The sequence below is a fragment of the Sceloporus occidentalis genome, unplaced genomic scaffold (assembly GCF_023333645.1).
Source record: "Sceloporus occidentalis isolate IW3139 unplaced genomic scaffold, rSceOcc1.0.p SCAF_157, whole genome shotgun sequence".
In the NCBI taxonomy this organism is placed as follows: Eukaryota; Metazoa; Chordata; class Lepidosauria; order Squamata; family Phrynosomatidae; genus Sceloporus; species Sceloporus occidentalis.
In genome coordinates, this window is record NW_028317137.1 from 369,272 (window position 1) to 389,048 (window position 19,777).

Here is a 19,777-nt window from a genome sequence, read left to right on the forward strand (position 1 = left end):
GGAGGAAATGTAAATGAGGCATCCGTTTGGCGGGGGCGCGTGATTTTTTTGTTGGCCCCTTTGAAGTGTTAATGGCCTTTAGATCGGCTTCTTGTGAAGCTGCTACTAGAAAAGAATATAAAGGAGCCAACAAAGGAATCAGTGGAGGAGGAACCGTGTTTTGATTTTAATTAAACAAGTAATGGCTTACATCCTGTGCCTCGTGTCAGACGCCAGCATGGATAATACCCACGGCGGCCGTCACAGCCAAACAGCCTTAGAAACAAGGAAGCTGAACGTAACAAAGTCCTTAGTACATAAAGCTCTATTAAAAACATAGAATTTTCCGGCAGATCTGACCCGTTCGGACCGTCTATTTGCCCGTTTTACCTGCTTAATCAGTCGTCGGTCTCGCCTTAGATCCAGAAGCGGTACGCCTATCCCTTGTATAATTCCTCATTGTATTAGCCTCTACCACATCCGATGGGAGGCTCTTCCATTTATCCACCACCCTGTTATTCAGTTATATATCCATAGCACCAATGTTTCTGAACCGTGACAGGCTGATCGTCAACTTGCTCAAAGGCCACTCGATCATTGGCAGTCTTGATGAGGAGGATTAATCCCCACTCCTCGCCCCCTTTCCACGTATATATATATATAGATATAACGTATATAATGTATATATAATACGTACATTATATATACAGCTATAACATTTTGACCCCCTGTCTTATATTGTGTAGGTCCCCCTCTTGCCGCCAAACAGGATTATCTGTGTTACTCACTTCACCTGTCAGTGCTCATAATGTTATGGCTTATAGGTATGTATATATATATATATATATATATATATATATATATATATATATATATATATCTCACTGCTAGGTCGGTGCTCTAAAATAAGGACTGTCCCACAAAAACCTGGGACTGTTGGGAAGTACGACACAGGGTCCTGCACAGAATAACGCATGACACGCGACAGGCATGGAGAACAGGAAGCCCGCGCAGCGCTCTAACCACGTGACCCTGGCAGTCACGCAGAGCACCCGCCCCCTGCAGACGTCAGACAGGTGTCCCGGATATTGGGGGAGGAGCCGGGTTTGTTGTGAGTGCGACACAAGCAGCTGGGCGGCCTGAGAGGACGGACCGTTAGAGGGATTTACCATGGTGAAGATCGCATTCAGTTCGCCCTTCGCGGGCAAAGGGCCCGGTAAGGATGTCGAGGCTTTGGTAGCCGAGAAGGTGAGTGTGTTAGGGGGATAGAGACGGGTTCAGCGGGCCAGTGCGGCCACAAGATGGAGGCCGCGGCCTAGCCTGCAGAGCCCGGGGAGCTGCCTGGAACCTGGCTACACCCCCACCTGTTGCGTGGTTTACCGAATTATTGCAGTTTACCTAACTGCGACGTCGAAGGTCGCGTTTAAAGTGAGTCATGTAATCCGCCCAGATAAAGTCCTTAGGGACGGATGAGTTAACGTGAAGGCTGTTTAACCTGTCTTACTGCATACATTTCCGTACAAGGAGAAGCCGGGTTTAACGGTAACCTGAGGTAGAAAGCGGTTAAAAGCGAATACTTCCTCCTTCAGCCAACCCCGCAAGGTAGATAGGGGTTAAAAGTGAATGCTTCCTCCTGCAGCCAGTCCCTTGGGACAGAAAGGGGTTAAAAGTAAATACTTCCTCCTTCAGCCAACCCCGTTGGGCAGAAAGGGGTTAAAAGTGAATGCTTCCTCCTGCAGCCAGTCCTATGGCGGGGGTGCATTCTTCCTTCTGCAGCTTGCTCTGGGGGAAAGAATGGGTTAAATGACCACTTCCTTCTTCAGCTGTCGAAGGGGTTAAGCAAATGCTCTCCCTCTAGAGTTGGTTACCCAAGGAATGACTGGGTTAAAATGACATCTCACTGACATTTAAAATGGAAACTGACCCCGTCCTCATTCCTGTGGAAGCTGCCCCAGTCCTGCTGGATGAAAGTGAAACTTGTTGCAGCAGTTCCTGGGGGGAGGGGGGAGTGAGTGGGGGGGTTATCTGTGCTGAGGGTCCCACTTGGGGTATCGTGGGCTGTGGGCAGGTAGTCCTCTCAGTCTCTTATGTTGCGCGCTCCTAGTATATCCCTTCAGCGTGTCGGTTTATATTTAATCCTCGAATACGTCCTGCTTTTAGTGAGTACAGAAGGACTTGCCATTTCAGGCAATGGGAACCAGGCATTTTTCAGAAGTAGTAGTTACCGTGCAGCTGCAAACTGCTGTTGCTTAAAAAAAAAAAAAACTTCCATTTTTAGGTTTTTATGCTTCTGCTTTTTTTCATAAAACAAAACATATATATATATAACTATTACTATTAATTGTCGGATACGGTGTGTGGGGTGTTTTATGGGCTTCTTTATTATGTTCTAAGTCGGAGTCCATAGCGGGGTCTCAAATTGTTGCTTTGAATGCACAGTAACACCCGTTACGCATACTGTGCGCTGCAATTATGCATGTATTGTGCCCCCCCCCGCGCCCCGCATAATCTAGTGGAATAATAAATAAGAGCTGCAGCTTTATCCGTATTGATGTTTTGTTCCTCGTTTGACAGGATCCTGAGGTGGCCACACATGGAGCCGATAACTCAACAGGCAGGTGTCTGCTCACACTCCTGGGGCTCGCGTTCATCCTGGCAGGGCTCATTGTCGGCGGTGCCTGTATCTACAAGTACTTTATGCCCAGGGTAGGTAATACTTTCCCATGTTCTGCACGTTTTGCAGCAATTCGTCTGTTCCAAACCGCGTTTAGGAGCGCTCGTGGGGTTTGGTGCTGCGGTTGCATATTTAGGAGAGGGTTGTAGAAAGTCCCTGTAATGTGTACTTTGTGTTGCTGTGTTGGGGCTCAAAGGCTGATATAATTCATTTGTATTTCAGCACAAGTTTGAAGGAAAAATGTCATATATGGAGCTGAATGATCACTCTGAAGAACCCTATTACCTGCCGGTGTCTGAGGAAGCGGATATCCGAGAGGATGAAAATGTTGCGTTTATCACTGTCCCGGTGCCAAATTTTGCGGAAGGGGACTCTGCGGCAATCGTTCATGACTTTGACAGAGTAAGTCGGAGTCTTGCATAATACGTCCTGATACATCCATGTGATTTATGGTTAAACTGTCTACTCTTCTTTCTGCTGTTCTCTCCTTCTAGCTCTTGACTGCCTACCTGGACCTGCAGCTCCAGAAGTGCTATGTGATTAATATGAACACCTCTGTGGTTATGCCCCCAAGGAACCTGATGGACCTCTTCATGAAGCTAAATGTATGTACCTTATTCATGTTATGCTGCATGCATTGAGCAAAAGCTTAGAAACTTTGTTCTTGCATTTGGGTTTCCGGCGCCGTTACCGGGGATTCTGGGATCCCATTGCGGTTTTCTCTGTTACTGCCGTTTTTTTGTTTGTTTTTTTTTTCCCCCTTCCCACTTGTGGTTTACCAATCTGCATTTTTAAAGATAAATAAATACTGAGAGATTCTGTTACCACCTATTATTGTAGCTGTTCAAAGTACCGCTGACTTTGCATATTTGAGTAGCTGTGGGTTTTTTGTCTTATCGTGCTGGATCGTTTGCAGTGTTACTCGGTTCTTAAACTTTCAACCGCGGAGCAGGAAACTTTCATTCTGTCCCTGAGCACCAGTCTTATCACTCGTGACTGGTCTTAAAATAATCGATACAGGCTAGTGTTAATCCAGACCCTTTATAAACCACACATTATGCCACAGCAAGGGGAACGGCTTGGGTTATAATATACACCAGCTCTGATCTTGACCGATTTCTGTTTCCTTAGACGTACCTGCCTCAGACCTACTTGGTCCGGGAAGAGCTGGTGGTGACCGAGCGAATCGATGATGTCTCTGATTTGGGCATTTTCATCTATCGTCAATGTGCCGGGCGAGAGACGTACAGACTGCAGAGAAGAGATCAGATCATTGGTAAGGCCTGTGGAAATGTTAAATCTTAACTTGATCCGTGTTGTGTAAATGATCAATATTTAACTAAAAACAAAATATGAATAACTGGGGTTATAAGTCTATTATAGACTAATAGTTTAAATACAGATCATAAAGTTAACTTTTGGACAGTAATGAATGTTCCCCCACCCCCATGAATGCATGTAGCACAGTGATAATGGTGTATTTTATTTATTTTTTTGTTTGTTTTTTCTTCTTGATGTAAGCAGATATCCGCTGCTAGTAACGCCGATCTGTGTCATGTCCGTTTATTGCAGGTCTCCAGAAGCGTTCTGCTGAACAGTGCCGCAAAATCACACACTTTGAGAATAAATTTGTGATGGAAACCACGATCTGCGAGCAGTGAGCTCTCGGGGGTCCGTTTCCCGTAACCACTAAGAAGTCCCACTTTCCCGACTTCTCAGTTACGATGTGCAGTGATAATCAAAGCCTTTCCCACGAAGCGTTGCTGTGTGCTACTGCTCTTAGCTTTCTTACGGCCCTGGTGTGTAGCCGCACGGGGCGAAGTGCAACCTCAGGAACTCGGTTGTGAGGAATTTACTGGACCTGTCGTTTTAAATAAAAAAAAAAATATATATCTATAAATGTTCCGTTCAGAAATATTAAGTAATGTTATTAGATGGTGGATGCAATAAAGTAGTATTATTTGCACAGTTTCTACAAACTTTTTATCTTGGTAATCTTTAGACTTTCTGACGTTGGTTTGACGCATGTCATTCTGTGCGCTACTACTGTCCTCAGTTTATTTGTATATCTGAAAGTTTTCCTAACTCTTTAACTTTAAAACTGATTTCTTCCCCTGGTTTAATTGCTCAAAGCTCTCCCCTTTGTTCCATTCGGCGGCTGGCAAGTATGTCCTGTAGACATAATGCCACACCGAATACCAAGGCGTGGCACTGAAGGTGTTAACCCGGCATGTATACTTGTGACACTAGATGTAAAATCTGGCTTCATTTTGTGATCAACATTTCTCTAATAAATTTCTTTTTTCTGTGGTTTCTTCCTTTAAATAATAGTTGTTGGTTTGTTTGTTTTTTGTCCTGTGGTGGATTTATCACGGTGCATGCGGGAGACGTTCTGCTGCCCTAACATAGGAAACTCGGAAAACAGCAGAGGGCCCAACTTAATCAGAAACAATCAAATAATAGTTTATAAATCACCCCCACCCACCAAAAAAATGTAGTACGTCAAACAGATGAGAATGTAATGTGCTTTTGTATTACCTTTTTAATATCTAAATCTGTTAAAAACAGCACAGCAATGGCACCGTGACCACAGTCCGATACTTATAGGTGGTTCTTATACGAGGAGCCAAACTGCTTATAAGTTTAAAAAAAAAAAAAAAAAGTCAATTTGCAAGTAAAACATCTCGGCCCTCTCTACAGATTACTCGTAACTCGTAGTGCGTTATGTTTCCCGTTTGTTTTTATATGCTATATAATTGGGGGGGGTTCCCCCTTTTATGCATCTCTGTTTTTGACTATTCTACCATTCAGGAATTTGAATCTTCTTGATGGTTTTACCACAAAATACGCAAAGTTGCACATTTTTACATATTGGAAAAGAATCTTTATAAAATTATAGATATATACAGCAGTAATTTAGATTTATTCCTGTTTGGGAGTAAGAGAGAAATGTGAGAGAGGGCGTCTCTTATACAAAATATTTTCCTTGTAGTAAAACAATAAGGAAGGTCGTAAAACATTTAATGGCAGCGGCTAAAGTTCTGTGAGCTCCTGAAAGATATTTGCGCGTTCTGACTTTAGCGCAGTGCTACGTGACTGGTAATATAGATAAAGCCTTTAAATACAGAATCTGGAATAGTAACTTAACCCATTACTACTGCATTTATCTGTGAAACCCCTGTAGATCTTGTAGCCCTGTTACAATAGCGACTTAATAAAATAATTAAGTACATTAAGTGTAGTCATTTTAGTTATTTAAATGGAAGCCGGAAGCCGCTGACAGTTTCAAGGAAATGCCTCGTATAAAACCTGTGTCACATGGCTTACTTAGACTTTTTTCCTCCTAAAATCTCCCTGTTCACGTTTTCCTCGCTGATTGAGTTTTCCTCGCTGATTGAGTTTTCCTCGCTGATGCTCTATTAAGCTATAAAGAGTGTTTTTTTATGTCCTACGTGTGCTTTTTTTCGGCAGTCCGTTAGAAATGCCCGCGGCTGTGTAACTCATCTGAGAAATGGAGGGGTATGCCGTAGTCATCACTTTATATACATTTATGTATCAGTATTGTTCTATTTGTGTAATATTTATGTTTTCTGCATTCAGAGAATGGGGCGTTTGGGTGAAGTTGCCCCCCCCCCCCCCCTGGCGTGGGTAGAATGCCTGGGGTTCTGCTGAGTAGCTCAGAGAGAGCAGGATGTGAAAGTTACACGAAGTTTGTGAAAGCGGAGATAAAATCTCCTGAGAATGGAGACGACTACAGAGCAAGATTCATTCATTAAACAGAGTTTGCAGGAGAGTTGCAGTTTCAGCTCACGGAGTTCATGTTATGTTATGACGGTCCAACCCTAATGAGCTTCTGAGGTAGAAAGAGCTTGATTGGCTCTATACAATGTATTCTTCAAAGCCTGCTCACCTATTTAGTTTTACATTATACAGGGCCAGTTCAGCCCTTGTTATAGGAGAAGCTTGTCAGTGTTGGCCCTTCGTGGCGAAGTGGGGAGGGGTAGACGTTAATCTTTGATTGGATGAGGTCTCGTCATTAACGGTCTACACCTCCCCACGGAGTGTGTCCACCGAGCCCCAAATATCATTTCGCAAGTTAAAAAGTGAAAGGTTTTAAAATATGGAGTCAATTGTTAGAAAGCGCTAGCAGAATCCGTATTATTACTGCAACAGGGAGATGGAATTAACGGTAACGTTAAGAATGGCAATATGTTAAGAACCACAGCTCCATAAGAAGAAGCGAGCCTCGTCTTGTGAGCTTACAGTCTATTAATGTTATACGCATGTGTTCCAGTTCTGACCTCAATCTATTAAACACAGAGAGAAGTTCATTGGCTTAAGTAGGGGTTTGCACACAAGCTAAACATTTCAGCTCCTTGATCTGCAGTATGAAGAACCAACCCCATTGAGCTTCTACTGTATGAGCTGCTCGTCTGGCCCTTTATAAGGCACAGTTACTGTAAGGAGATTTATGCATCGTTTCACAGATTTAACTATGCATTATGCAGGGCCAGATCAGCTCTAGGATCCCACCCAGGCATTATTGCCGGGGATACAGAGTTTATTGAAAAATTATGAACCCAAACCCACGTCACTGCTACGCTTACATCAGTACTTTAAATAAAAAGAAGGTTGTAAATGTTTCATTTTTCCAGGGATCCACTAGATGGCGCCACTGCCACATACAACTACCGGACACTCAAAACTTTATTAATCTAGGCTAGAATGATAACGTATAATGGGACTCGCAAACAGATTCGGGCTAGATGGGCGGACTGATTCTTTTCTTTTTGCATGTATCTACGGCACCACGTGCCATATTTAATGATCCCTTTCGTACAAACTTTATTTTTAAGGAAAATTTTGTATGAATCCACAAAAACAATTGCGATCTCCGGCAAAAAATGTATTAGGGTCCGTCGATTGGTTGTCACGTGCGCCCGCCGTTGATGAGGTAACGTGGGAGGAGCTGTGTGTGTGGGAGGGTACATATGAATGACTGATGGGGGATGTCTCATTGACTTTTATGGCTGTGATTGATGGGTGCAGCAACCAGTGGGAGTTTTTACTTTTATCATATCATCTATTATTCTTCATTGATAAATAAATATCCGTGGCAAAACCAGGTATTAAAATATATAATGTTGGAGGATTCAGTCCTGCTCCACGGGGCTGCATGTTCCTATCATCTGCAGGTGTCTGCCCAGGTACAGTGCTGCTGCAGCACCTCTTTGACCATCAATTTGTTCTTTAATTCCTATAATGAAAGGTGAGTCCAGAAGGTGTCAGGGAATCGACCCCTGAATGTCATTCCAAATTTAAAAAAAAAAAAAAGGGCCCCTGAATTTCGTCTGAGTTGAACGTCCGGGAAACGAAATTCGAAAACGAAATTTTCTCTCGATCGTAGCGGTCGGCTTTCTTCCAAACACGTGAAACAATGGCTGCGCACATTTACACGCGGCAGCTTCGCTCCCAACACCTGCTTGTTTGCCTGTTTTCTTCCCATATATATATATATAGACGTGGAAATTCCCTTCCTTTCCAGGCCAGAAGCTCATTGATATTTCCAAATCTCTCTTGGGAACGTGAAGCGATCGCTGCTTGGATTTGTAGCGTCAGGTTTTTCAGGTACGTCGGACGATTAATCCAAATTTTTGGGCAGAATGTCAAACGTTACACTCCGGTATTCTGGATTCTAGAACCTATTAAAGAAACGTTTGCTTCCTGATTCTTCTTACGATAACGCGTCTGACTCATTTTCAGCTTTACACACAATGTGACATTACCTTTCCCTTCACAAAGTAAAAGCAGCCGCCACAAGACCACACGTTATATCTCTGCCACGGCTGCAACCAATTTATATATATACATTATTTTCTCTCACCCAACATAATTATTTTTAGAATAACTGGCTTAAAAGTTCACGTTATGAAAGCTGTGATGAGGTGGGAGGTGCTCCTCTGGTATTTATATATATATATATATATATATATATATATATATATATATAAATATTTATTTGTATGTATATATTTATTTGTATATATATATATATATCTTTATTTATATGTATATATATATATTTATATGTATGTATATATATATAGTTATTTCTATGTCTATATATATATATTTATTTCTATGTGTATATATATATATTTATTTCTATGTGTATATATATATATAGTTATATGTATGTATGTATATATATATATATTTATTTGTATGTATATATTTATTTCTATGTTTATATATTTGTATATATATATATATTTATATATATAGATAGATATAGATATATATATGCTGTTAGTATGACTGTTTATTAAATTATTGAACTGCAAAATGCAAGATTTGGGGCTTTTTCAGGTCTATTACATATCAGAAAATTACAGCAATGTGTCTCTTATCAATTCCAGACATCAGTCATCTCAAAAAAATTGTAATTATAAATTCATATTCTTCTAGTTCTGCCAATTTCCTACAAGGGGCCTGCCAAGACAGACCGTTGCAATTAAAGGGGACCCCCATTTGTAGCTGCTATGAACTCAACAAAAATATGTTACTTTCTTTGCCAATACTAGACTAGTCTGGGATCCTCTAGATTTAGCATACGGTCTCTCCCAAAAACCACTGCCTACTTCTACAATCCAGGCATTGCATTTAAATATCTACCCCTCTGGTGCTCAAGGGGTTAAATATTATCTAGATATCACCCTGGAGTTCAAGAGAATGGAAAATGTATTAAAAGTGTTTACTCAAAAGCTATCTGTTCTTTCTTATTTCTTGTAAACAAGTGGCAGATGGCTTAAATCGCTTATTAAAGAATGACCCACAGTTGCCAAAGAGATTTAACAGCACACTCTCTGATTTGGGGTAAATCCTCCATATTTCCTCTAGGTGGATGCGGAGAAGATCACGCGGATTTATTCATGAACGGGGTGGAGACGTGATAGAAACACAGCTTACAATAGAATGGCTCCGTCTTAGTCACTCAGCCAGACACTCTAACTAAAGTCTATGAAGGAAGGGACTTCATTAGCATTGCCGTAAAGCATCAGCTCAGTGTGGTGTTTGAGCCGGGAAAGTCATCCAAAATATCACGTGATTGACAGGGGAAATGGGGGGGGGGGGCGTATCCCGCGACCTGTAGGATTCAGGTTCTTCTCCCGGGGGCCTCTGGGCCAAACCCGGAAAGTTCCCAGGTTTGGTCACAATCTAGAACGCATGTCCTGTACGCAGTCATATGTAGAAACTGTAAAGCAATCACCATGCAGTTTATTCAGAAGATGAATTTATACGAATCTAAAAATACCCACGCGGTCGGGTTACATTCGTTACATTTGCATACAGTGGGATTCTGTTACAGTATTTCCACTTTTTAGTCAATTTGGGGAAAATGAAGAGGCGAAGTCACTAAATAAAGATGTGGGTTTTTTTGTCAAGTGAAGAGTTGAGTCACATCTCTAGTAACCGATCACCGGGTTTGGGTACCTTCATCAAAACTCAACGGTGATGACGGAAAAGCCTGGGTTGACAATGGCTGGACGGCCATCTTTAATCCCAGTCTGGTCCTCTCCCTTATAAAGAGAAGACGTCATTTGACGTTAAGAGCAGCTATAAGATGTGGAAAATGATTATCCGGGACATTCTATCCCTTATTCTGACCGTCTACGCAGGCTTTTTATAGGTGAGGTTGGCCTGGTTGGTCTGGAGTATGGAGATCGGTACCTCGGTCAGCATAAATCATTCTTCTCCTGCTGCCCGCTGCTATGTAAAATGTAGGGTCTCGGATGGTTATGACATCATAACTCAACAAGTGAATCCATAGAAACGAATGGGATCAGGAGAAGAGAACATGAGCTCGTCCAACACATCGATACCACCTCCTCCTGTCCTATTTTGGAAAAAACAACATGAGTCTTGATATACAATGTAGCCATAGAAATAAATACTCATGTTATTTGCCCCGGGAAAGTATTTGCACAAATTCTGCCACCCACTACCGCGCTCCAGAGGGGGTCTCGCGCGGTGTATGCACGCATTTAGGTGGTAGATCTATTTTTGGTTCTTGCAGAGAACATATTGCGGGTATAAACTGAAATTACCAAGTTCCTTCTAAATATAGAACACCTTGAATGGTTCCAGAATGATTGTATCTCCGAATAATGACTCCCACGTTCTGACAGATGGTTTGAAAGTCCCATCCCAGCAAATAATAAGACGTTCTCGTCGCGTACGATATTTTACGATCGTTTTTTATAGCTGGATGAACGCGTTCAGATATCAGACGGGCTTTTGCTTCACATTTTTATTGCGGAAGCTCGAATTTTGTGTCCTCGTTTGCCTTCGTATTTCCTCCAAACAGGAAGGCAAACCAAGGAGTACATTTGTTCTGATAAAATCAGGTTTTTTTAACCCACAGAACACAAAACAAAACAACAAAAAAATCTAGAAATCCGAAGTATGTTTCTAATCCGCATACTTAAAGCTGCTGTCCCACCTACTCGTCTGAATTTAACACTTAAAACATAGAATTCTAGAGTTTAACCGTTTGTTTAACCTATGTTTCCTGATGTAGAGACTCAAACGTTAATCAGTCTTTGGCTTCATCTTAGAATCCTGCTCTATATGCCTATTCCACGCATGTTTAAATTCATTCTTCTGATGGGACGCTGTTCCATGTATTTACTACCTAAGTAAACCAAATGCACCATTAGAAGTAGCTTTCCTTGCACACTTGGATGCCCAACATCTTCCCTTTCTTAATTTTTTTAAAATTATTTCCTAATTTAGTTTTTCCTTGTTCATAATTTTTGTCGGGAACTATTGTCATGTGACACAAACACGGGCACTGATAGGCTATTCCCATCCAAATGCTTTCTGAAAACTTTTCTTAATTATATAATACATTTTCTTAATTAAATAATAAAATTTACGTTATTACATTTTTAGAACGTACAATTGCTGTTTTGTCTTAGTGGAACAGCACCTTTAAAGGAGATGTCATATTCCTTTTCATTGCTGCCGTCATTTCACAGACATAACGGTTTTAATGAAATATAGTTTTTTTTTTTTTTATTTGCCGTATACTTTATTTTATAGCCTGTAATCTATAAACTGTAATCTTTTTACAAGATAAACACAGCCAGGCTTTATCTTTCTAATATAAACTATAAAGTGTCTGTGTCTTAAACTCACAGGGACTGTTTCAAAAGATCAGGATTATATAGCCGATTTGGTTTGCAGACATACTTGTGTATGTATATATATATATATATATATATATATATATATATATATATATATATAGTATAAAATAATAAAATTAAACTTAAAATAAAATGTAAAAAAAAAAATTTATATACTGGTATGTATAAATGAATATTGTATAAAATTATATATATATATTTTTATTTTTAAATATATTTTATAATGATTTTTTTTTACATACATTTTTTATATTTATTTTTCTTATAAATCATTTATATACTTTTGGTGGAATTTCTGCAGAATCTACCTAAGGAAATTTAAAGGGACCACACAGCTGTCATATGCATTTACTATGCGCCCATCGTTGGGGCCGTTGGCTGTCCCTTCTTTAAATACATAGATTTTTTTGTATCAATGCACATATAGAAGAAATGTTTTAACATAAAGGGACCAAGCTCACGCCGCCATGACTGATTTAAGACTTGAATTATGTCGTCACAGAAACCAGGTTTTTTTTTGGTCTTTCCGACCTTATTTCTATTGCCCGCACCTGGCATGTCCCGGACGGGCAGCCGCGTCTCGTGCCAAAGGGAACAATTTTCTTTAAACGCACAGGAAGCTTTGATTAAGACTTCCTGATAACATAATGTTTATTTAACTTCCCTGCCGTATCCAGAAGCCGGAATATCCCATTGGCTTCCATCTCATATCGTAATTCAGAATCCGTTCCCTTTTATCTGAGTCGGGGTTGGGGGGGTTCAGCGGAGTACCATTTGTTACAATCCATTTCATCCAAATTTAGAACTGCATGCTGTATGTTGTTTCTGGCTACCGGGGGAAGCTATTTTCCGTCGCAATCATCATTTTCTGCAGCGTATCGCAATGGTCTCTTTTTCAGGCACGCAAGAAAATGACTTCCCCCTAAATTTTGTGAAATGTGCATGGATGATTTACTTTTTTTTTTTTTAAATCTGTTCTATCGTTGAAAACATCTTGACGTACATGCGTGTAAATGTTTTTTTTTTTTGTTGAGGTAGAATTTCCATATTCTAATGTCATTTTAAAAAATGGAAGCTACAAATAATTTTAATAACACACAAGTTTTGCTTCAGTGCATAGTACTCTGAAATAGTGTATACTGCCTGGAAGTTTAGGGCTTAAATCGTACAACGTGTTAATTCCGGCACAAAGGAAACTAAACTGATTATTCAGCAAAACCACAGTTTAACCAAAACAAGAGGAAGAAGCCTCCGAGAATTATATTCTTTAACCAGTTATGAAAAAGGTTCCATTTCAGCAAAAGACTTTCTGCCATTGGTGTATTTGATTTGGGGGAAAAAACAGGCTTGGGCAGGCCACGGAGGGCTCACGGCCAGTAATGAATGGGCTGGTGGTTAGTGGGGCTATGACCAGCAACCAAAGGAGCAAAGTTCTATAGAGCAAGGGTTTGCTACTGGTAATGCAGGACGGAGCACCGCTTAGTCTCATTAAGAGCCCTGTAATTAGGCAACAAAAACATATTTGGGGGACAACACTATTCAGTTTTATCGAAAACATAGAAACAGCATAGAAAACCCAAAAATGGAGCACAGAATGGATCTAGCCATCGTGTAAATGGGCTAGACCTTTAGGAAGCTGTGTGTAGACTGGCAAGTAAGACACATGCAGAAGCTTCACGTGGCTGCTCTAAACTTCATATCAGATCAGCCCTCATGCTGGACTGAGGGTCGGGTGTATTTTTTGGGCGAGAGTTCTTCTCGACTCTTCTTTCTGAAAGTTCTACCTCAAAATACTCTTGCCATTGACCTCTGCAGGACTAAAAGGACATTGATGACTTCAGCTGATGAAGTCATCTGGGTCAGGGGAAAATTTAGGAAATACCCAAAAATGATCATTTCTGTGGAAATCAGATAATGAGAAACATTAAAGAAATGAAAAAAAATGCAGACTATGACATCATCACATTTATTTATTTATTTTATGAAAAATAAGAAAATAAATATACACGCCAAATTTCCCACAGGGAACATTTTTTAGTTTTTTTTTAGTGATATCTACACAATTTCTCTACTCCGAGAGAAAATATATAAAATACAACAGAAGATCCTAGAGTTCTGTAATTACAAAAATGCTTCACTTTAACCGTTAACGTAAAGATAAAATGCTTTTTTTTTTTTTTTTTGTTTAATTGTCTCAGAAGGTCGATAGAATACTTCACAAAGATGGGGATTTTTTCTCAAATTTCTTTTTTTTTTTTTTTCACAGTTGCACAAATACCCAAAATGCAAATTAAAAGTTTTCCCCCTCCCCTTTTGTAACTTCATATGCAAATCAGCTATTCAGTTACAACGACTTGAAGAAGAAGAACCACCTTAAACATTTCTTTTTGCCATCTTGATCCTTACATTTGCTTGTAACTATGATTTTTATGTCTTGTGTCCACCAAGAAAATATTGTTAAACGGACAGAGTTATAAAAACAGTTGGAGGGTTAATGGGGTTACGCCAGAAGTAGTGCAAATGGGACACTATTAGTGTGTGCGTGAAGCTCCTGGTCACTTTGGTGCTTCCTCGTCTCCATAGTCCTTTAGTGAATCCTCCTCCATACCAGATTGCTGGTTACTAAACAAGACTTACAGAGGTCTATTCATTAAAGGCTGAGCTGAATCAAATTAATAGTCAAGTTGCTGGCAGAAAGTTCAACTTGACCCAAAGTCAGTCTGAAGACAAAGTCAACTTGAGTCTCAACTCAACTGGCCAACTGCACTGATTTAGAGCTATCTATCATGTCATCCATGCTCAACAAGAAGAGACTGCTGAGGTTCCAAAGGCTTATGTAACCTTCCGTATTTTTCTTTGTTGTCCAATAAAAAGTATCAACTTCAAAGCTCAGTAGCAACTTAGTAGCTCAACTCAATGAAGACATGACTATGGTCAACTCAACCCAACACTGTTCCTCTTCCAGTTTGGTTTGTGGAGCAGGAGTCAGATTTGTTGACTAGCCCTGCAAGTCAAATAAAAACGGATACTTTAGAGAATTGACCTATTAGTTCCCAAAACTTCAAGCTCGCATTCCCTTTTAATAAAGCCTTCGTTGCAGTATATCTGCATTTCCATGCTGTCCTGGATCTCCTGCTTGGACAACCTTCTTTTAAACTCATCCGTCGTAAAGTAATAAACGACCGGATCGAGGCAGCAGTTCAGGCTGGCGAGACACAGAGCCACCGGGTGGAAAATTAAGATGGCTTTCCGCTGAGAGCACGAGCTTATCTTCCGTGCCTTGGCCAAAAAATCCAAGGGAAAACTGATATGATACGGCGCGAAGCAGATCAAGAACACCACCGCGCAGGTGAGAATCATCTTCAGAGCCTTCTTCTTCTCGCCCAGGTCGTGGCAGAGCGAATCGGGTTCTCTCAATGACATTATGGTCCTCCAGGAACAATACACGACGATAAGGAGAGGCGTCACGAATCCAAAAAGTTCGGCCAAGGTCACCGTGATGATGGAATTCGCGATCCCGATGTCCATTAGCGGCAGATCCACGAAACACAAGTTGTTGGGGACGGTCACGTTCTGGCTGCCGATCCTGAGCAGCGGGAAGGGAAGACAGCTCAGGCACACGACGATCCACCCCGCGAAGCTGACGTACACGTCCAACATTCTCCTACTATCCGTGAACCTGAAAGGATAGATCAGGTACAAAAACCTCCTGACGCTGATGCAGACCAGAAAAAAGATACTGGCGTACATGTTCACGTACTTCAGGTAGAAGCAGAACATACACAAGAACTGCCCAAAGGGCCACGAGTGGCTTAAATAGTAAAAGATTCGGAGGGGCAGCGATAGAACTTGCAGTAAATCCGCGACGGCGAGGTTAATCATGAAAATAACGGCTCGCTTGGTTTCCTTCACGTAGGCGTAGAAGACCCACAGAGCCAAGACATTCGTTATTAAACCGGGGATCAAAATAACGGCGTACGTAACCGCGTACAGGTGATTCACAAACCCCACGTCCACATCACATTCCGTGGAATCGTTACCATCAACAGGCATCTTCACGACACAACAATCTTGGAAATCGACCAAAACTGTGGATTTTTATTGGAAAAACAGCCTGGGTCCCCTTTAAATATAAGTATGTGTATTTAAAAAAAAAAGAAAGTCAGGCGGTTACGTTAAAAGTGATAGAATTTTAGCGCGTCCTCCTTAAAAGTTTGTTTTCCATGTCGTTTATTCGGCGGATCGCTGAATGTTTAAAGTTCTGTGGTTTAAGCCATTGCGGGACAAAATGTTTGGTTTTTTTAATCCCGTTTAGTTGTTAGGAGATTAATGGTGTCATCCGACGCTCCATGAATATTTATATCCCGTAAAAGGCAGCCGAGCGTAATTCCCCAAATCTCTTCAGGCCAAAGGACGCGATACAGAAGTGACAGCGGAGCCTGCGGAAGACAAAAGGAAGGTGTATAGATAATATCGAAAAACATAAAATAAACAGTCCGGGGCGTCAAACCAAATATTCCGAGTTCTTAAATCGCTACGACATAAAGAGCAAAATCGCTCGCTGGCTAGACGAGTATCCGGAGCAGAGAAAGGTAAAAATACTCCCAGGTTTATATCCTCATAAATAAAACCGAGGCAGAGGGGAGAGGAGAGAGGTCACCCCGATGTACCCCGGCCTAGGAGTCATATCCCGGCAAGAAAGACGCGGACTGCTGAGGAGGGGGCGGCTGTGGGCATTGCCCTGGTAGGCAATAGAAAGTAACCCCCAGCGCTGTATACAGTAATAACCCCCAGCACTGTATACAGTAATAACCCCCAGCGCTGTATACAGTAATATAACCCCCCAGCACTGTATACAGTAATAACCCCCAGCGCTGTATACAGTAATATAACCCCCAGCACTGTATACAGTAATATAACCCCCAGCGCTGTATACAGTAATATAACCCCCCAGCGCTGTATACAGTAATATTACCCCAGCGCTGTATACAGTAATAACCCCCCAGCGCTGCATACAGTAATATAACCCCAGCGCTGTATACAGTAATATAATCCCCCAGTGCTGTATACAGTAATATTACCCCAGTGCTGTATACAGTAATAACCCCCCAGCCCTGTATACAGTAATAACCCCCAGCGCTGTATACAGTAATATTACCCCAGCACTGTATACAGTAATAACCCCCCAGTGCTGCATATAGTAATATAACCCCCCAGCGCTGTATACAGTAATATAACCCCAGTGCTGTATACAGTAATATTACCCCAGCGCTGTATACAGTAATATAATCCCCCAGTGCTGTATACAGTAATATTACCCAGCGCTGTATACAGTAATAACCCCCCAGCGCTGTATACAGTAATATTACCCCAGCGCTGTATACAGTAATATAAACCCCCAGCGCTGTATACAGTAATATAACTCCAGCACTGTATACAGTAATATACCCCCCAGCACTGTATACAGTAATATAACTCCAGCACTGTATACAGTAATATTACCCCAGCGCTGTATACAGTAATATTACCCCAGCGCTGTATACAGTAATATTACCCCAGCGCTGTATACAGTAATATAAACCCCCAGCGCTGTATACAGTAATATAACTCCAGCACTGTATACAGTAATATATCCCCCAAGCGCTGTATACAGTAATATAACCCCCAGCACTGTATACAGTAATATAACCCCCAGCGCTGTATACAGTAATATTACCCCCAGCGCTGTATACAGTAATACCCCCCAGCGCTGTAATAACCACCTGCTACCCTACAGAAGCATACCGGTATACAGAATGGGGTAATGGAGTCCAGACAGGTTTTGGGGAGTTTCTGGGAGGAAAGCACTTACTATTCTTTTAACACAAAATGCATCAAAGCTTCTCCTTCTTCTTCTTCCGTCGGTGATTTTATCTGCCTGAAGAGCCATTCATCTTCACCGATCCGCGTAACGATAAAGCTGCCAGATATTTCTTCACTGATCTCAGCGAATCTAACGTGTGACCCGGCCACCTCGGCGCGGCGGCGGAGCTTGCAGAGTTACGTTAGGGTGTCACCTCTTTGTGGTTTCCTGTGTATTCTGGAAAATTATCTATATCATTAATACGAACCCTATAGCCGCTCTGCACGCCGTATGCACCGACAGCACAGCTACACGCCAGAAACAATCTATTCTACAGATTAAAGTGAAAATTATCCACGCATGCCTGACGCTAGGATTTATGCTTCCCCAAAATATTAGTGCATAGCACCCAAGTGCCCCTGGTTAGAGGAGACAGTCCTGCATTGAGACCCAATATTTGTCCCTACCAGCAGATTGGCCCCTTTCAGCCCCCCGCCTAGTCTGCCTGTTTTTCCTGCTTTAAAGACTTAAACCTTAATCATGCCTGACAGTTACCAAAAACAGCTTCCAAATGTAACTTTTTTGTCATTTCCATAAACAGTTAAAAAAAAACCAGTCAAATAAATATTTCCCGTGTAAATCAGCAAACACCATCTGGTGTAAAAAATTTGAAATACCTAAAAAACCATGGGGGGCGGAATGTGAGAAAGTTTTACTTTACTGAGAGGGTGGTAGATAAGTGGAACAGCCCCCCAGCAGAAGTGGTAGTGGATAATTTAAACACGCATTGGGACAGACAAAGACTGATTAAGGTCTGAGTCTTTACAGCAGGGAAAATGAGCCAAATGAGTCTCATCTGATGTAAATTTCTATTTTTCTTTCTTATCTATGACCTCATGAAATAAAAATAATACCCGAAAATCTCCTTGAGTCACACAGTAATAAAAAAATATAACAGATGCAACCAATATGACACATTTTCTTTGAATTACTAAGGCGTCAGTATTTAGTAACTACTGTATCTTGTAAAATATCACTTATTTTGTTTCATTGTCGAAAAAAATTCACAATAAAACTACCTGCGGGGTAAATTCTCAGAAGTGACCTCATCGCGATGGCGCCGTGTCCTAGTGTGAGCTCCTCGGCCACCGCCAATTCCAGCGTTAATCCCTTGGGCTACAAACACAGAAAACAATCATACATTTTACACCGAGAACTTGGTGATTTTAGGTACATTTAAATATATATATAAAAAAAATGCTAATATTGCATGCGTTGAGAGATCATGATTTTGATTAAAACATGTTTTATATTTAGCTTTCCATAAATAATGAAAGCCTATAAAAAACTAATATTTATTATAAGAAAAATATAGAAATATTGATTTTCCAAATAAAAAAGTGATAGGAACAAAGCTTTAAAATTGTTTGGTCAGCATAGCAACCAATAGAATTTCCCTTCTGCCTGAGATATTCCGCTGGTTGCTATAGCGATAAAAATCCGTTTTAAAATGCTGCATCAAACCGGCTGTTGCGTAACAAACATATTTAAGCGACCTCAGATATATTATTTTATTGTAGCAAATGATTAGATTAGAATGATTTGATGGTAAAACTCCATATTTCACCATTTTATTGTTTACGATAATGTATTTTTGAGGTGTGTAGTAACACGCCACATTCCGTGACACGGAGGGGGGCGCACGCGGTGGTGCTTCCCCGTGTGACTGTATGAGAATGACACTTATTGGGGCTATTTCCTCTTTCTGTACGGGTTCGATATACAGAATGAGAAGCTTTTCTGTCAGCAGACCGTGACGGCTGTGGTATCGTCATCCTCATTTATTGGCGGTTTTTATTGTACCACAACAGCAGACACAACTTGTATTTCACATTCTAAAGCCTGATCCAGCACACACAATGTGGCTATAAATAGGTTAATAATTGTATCGCGTGATCAAAGGTATTATTTATATAAAAATTATATATATTAATTTACTACTAGATACAAAAAGCAACATTAAAAAACAAAGTCATTAATAATTAGTAACTCGGAACTCCTACTTATCCA

General features: G+C 40.9%; 2 protein-coding genes across 2 annotated transcripts; one reads left to right on the top strand and one right to left on the bottom strand.

Annotated features, from left to right (window-relative positions):
• The first annotated feature begins 1,149 nt into the window (after window positions 1–1,149).
• On the top strand, window positions 1,150–4,314 carry LOC149280209 (integral membrane protein 2A-like). The gene is made up of 6 exons (XM_089500684.1): window positions 1,150–1,227; window positions 2,554–2,685; window positions 2,876–3,055; window positions 3,148–3,258; window positions 3,785–3,929; window positions 4,226–4,314. Exons 1-6 carry the CDS (start codon window positions 1,150–1,152, stop codon window positions 4,312–4,314), a joined length of 735 nt encoding a protein of 244 aa, XP_089356810.1.
• Window positions 4,315–14,895: 10,581 nt separating this feature from the next.
• Window positions 14,896–15,918, bottom strand: LOC149280210 (putative G protein-coupled receptor 174). The gene has a single exon (XM_089500588.1). The coding sequence runs from the start codon at window positions 15,916–15,918 to the stop codon at window positions 14,896–14,898; it is 1,023 nt and encodes a 340-aa protein (XP_089356714.1).
• Window positions 15,919–19,777: the final 3,859 nt, after the last annotated feature.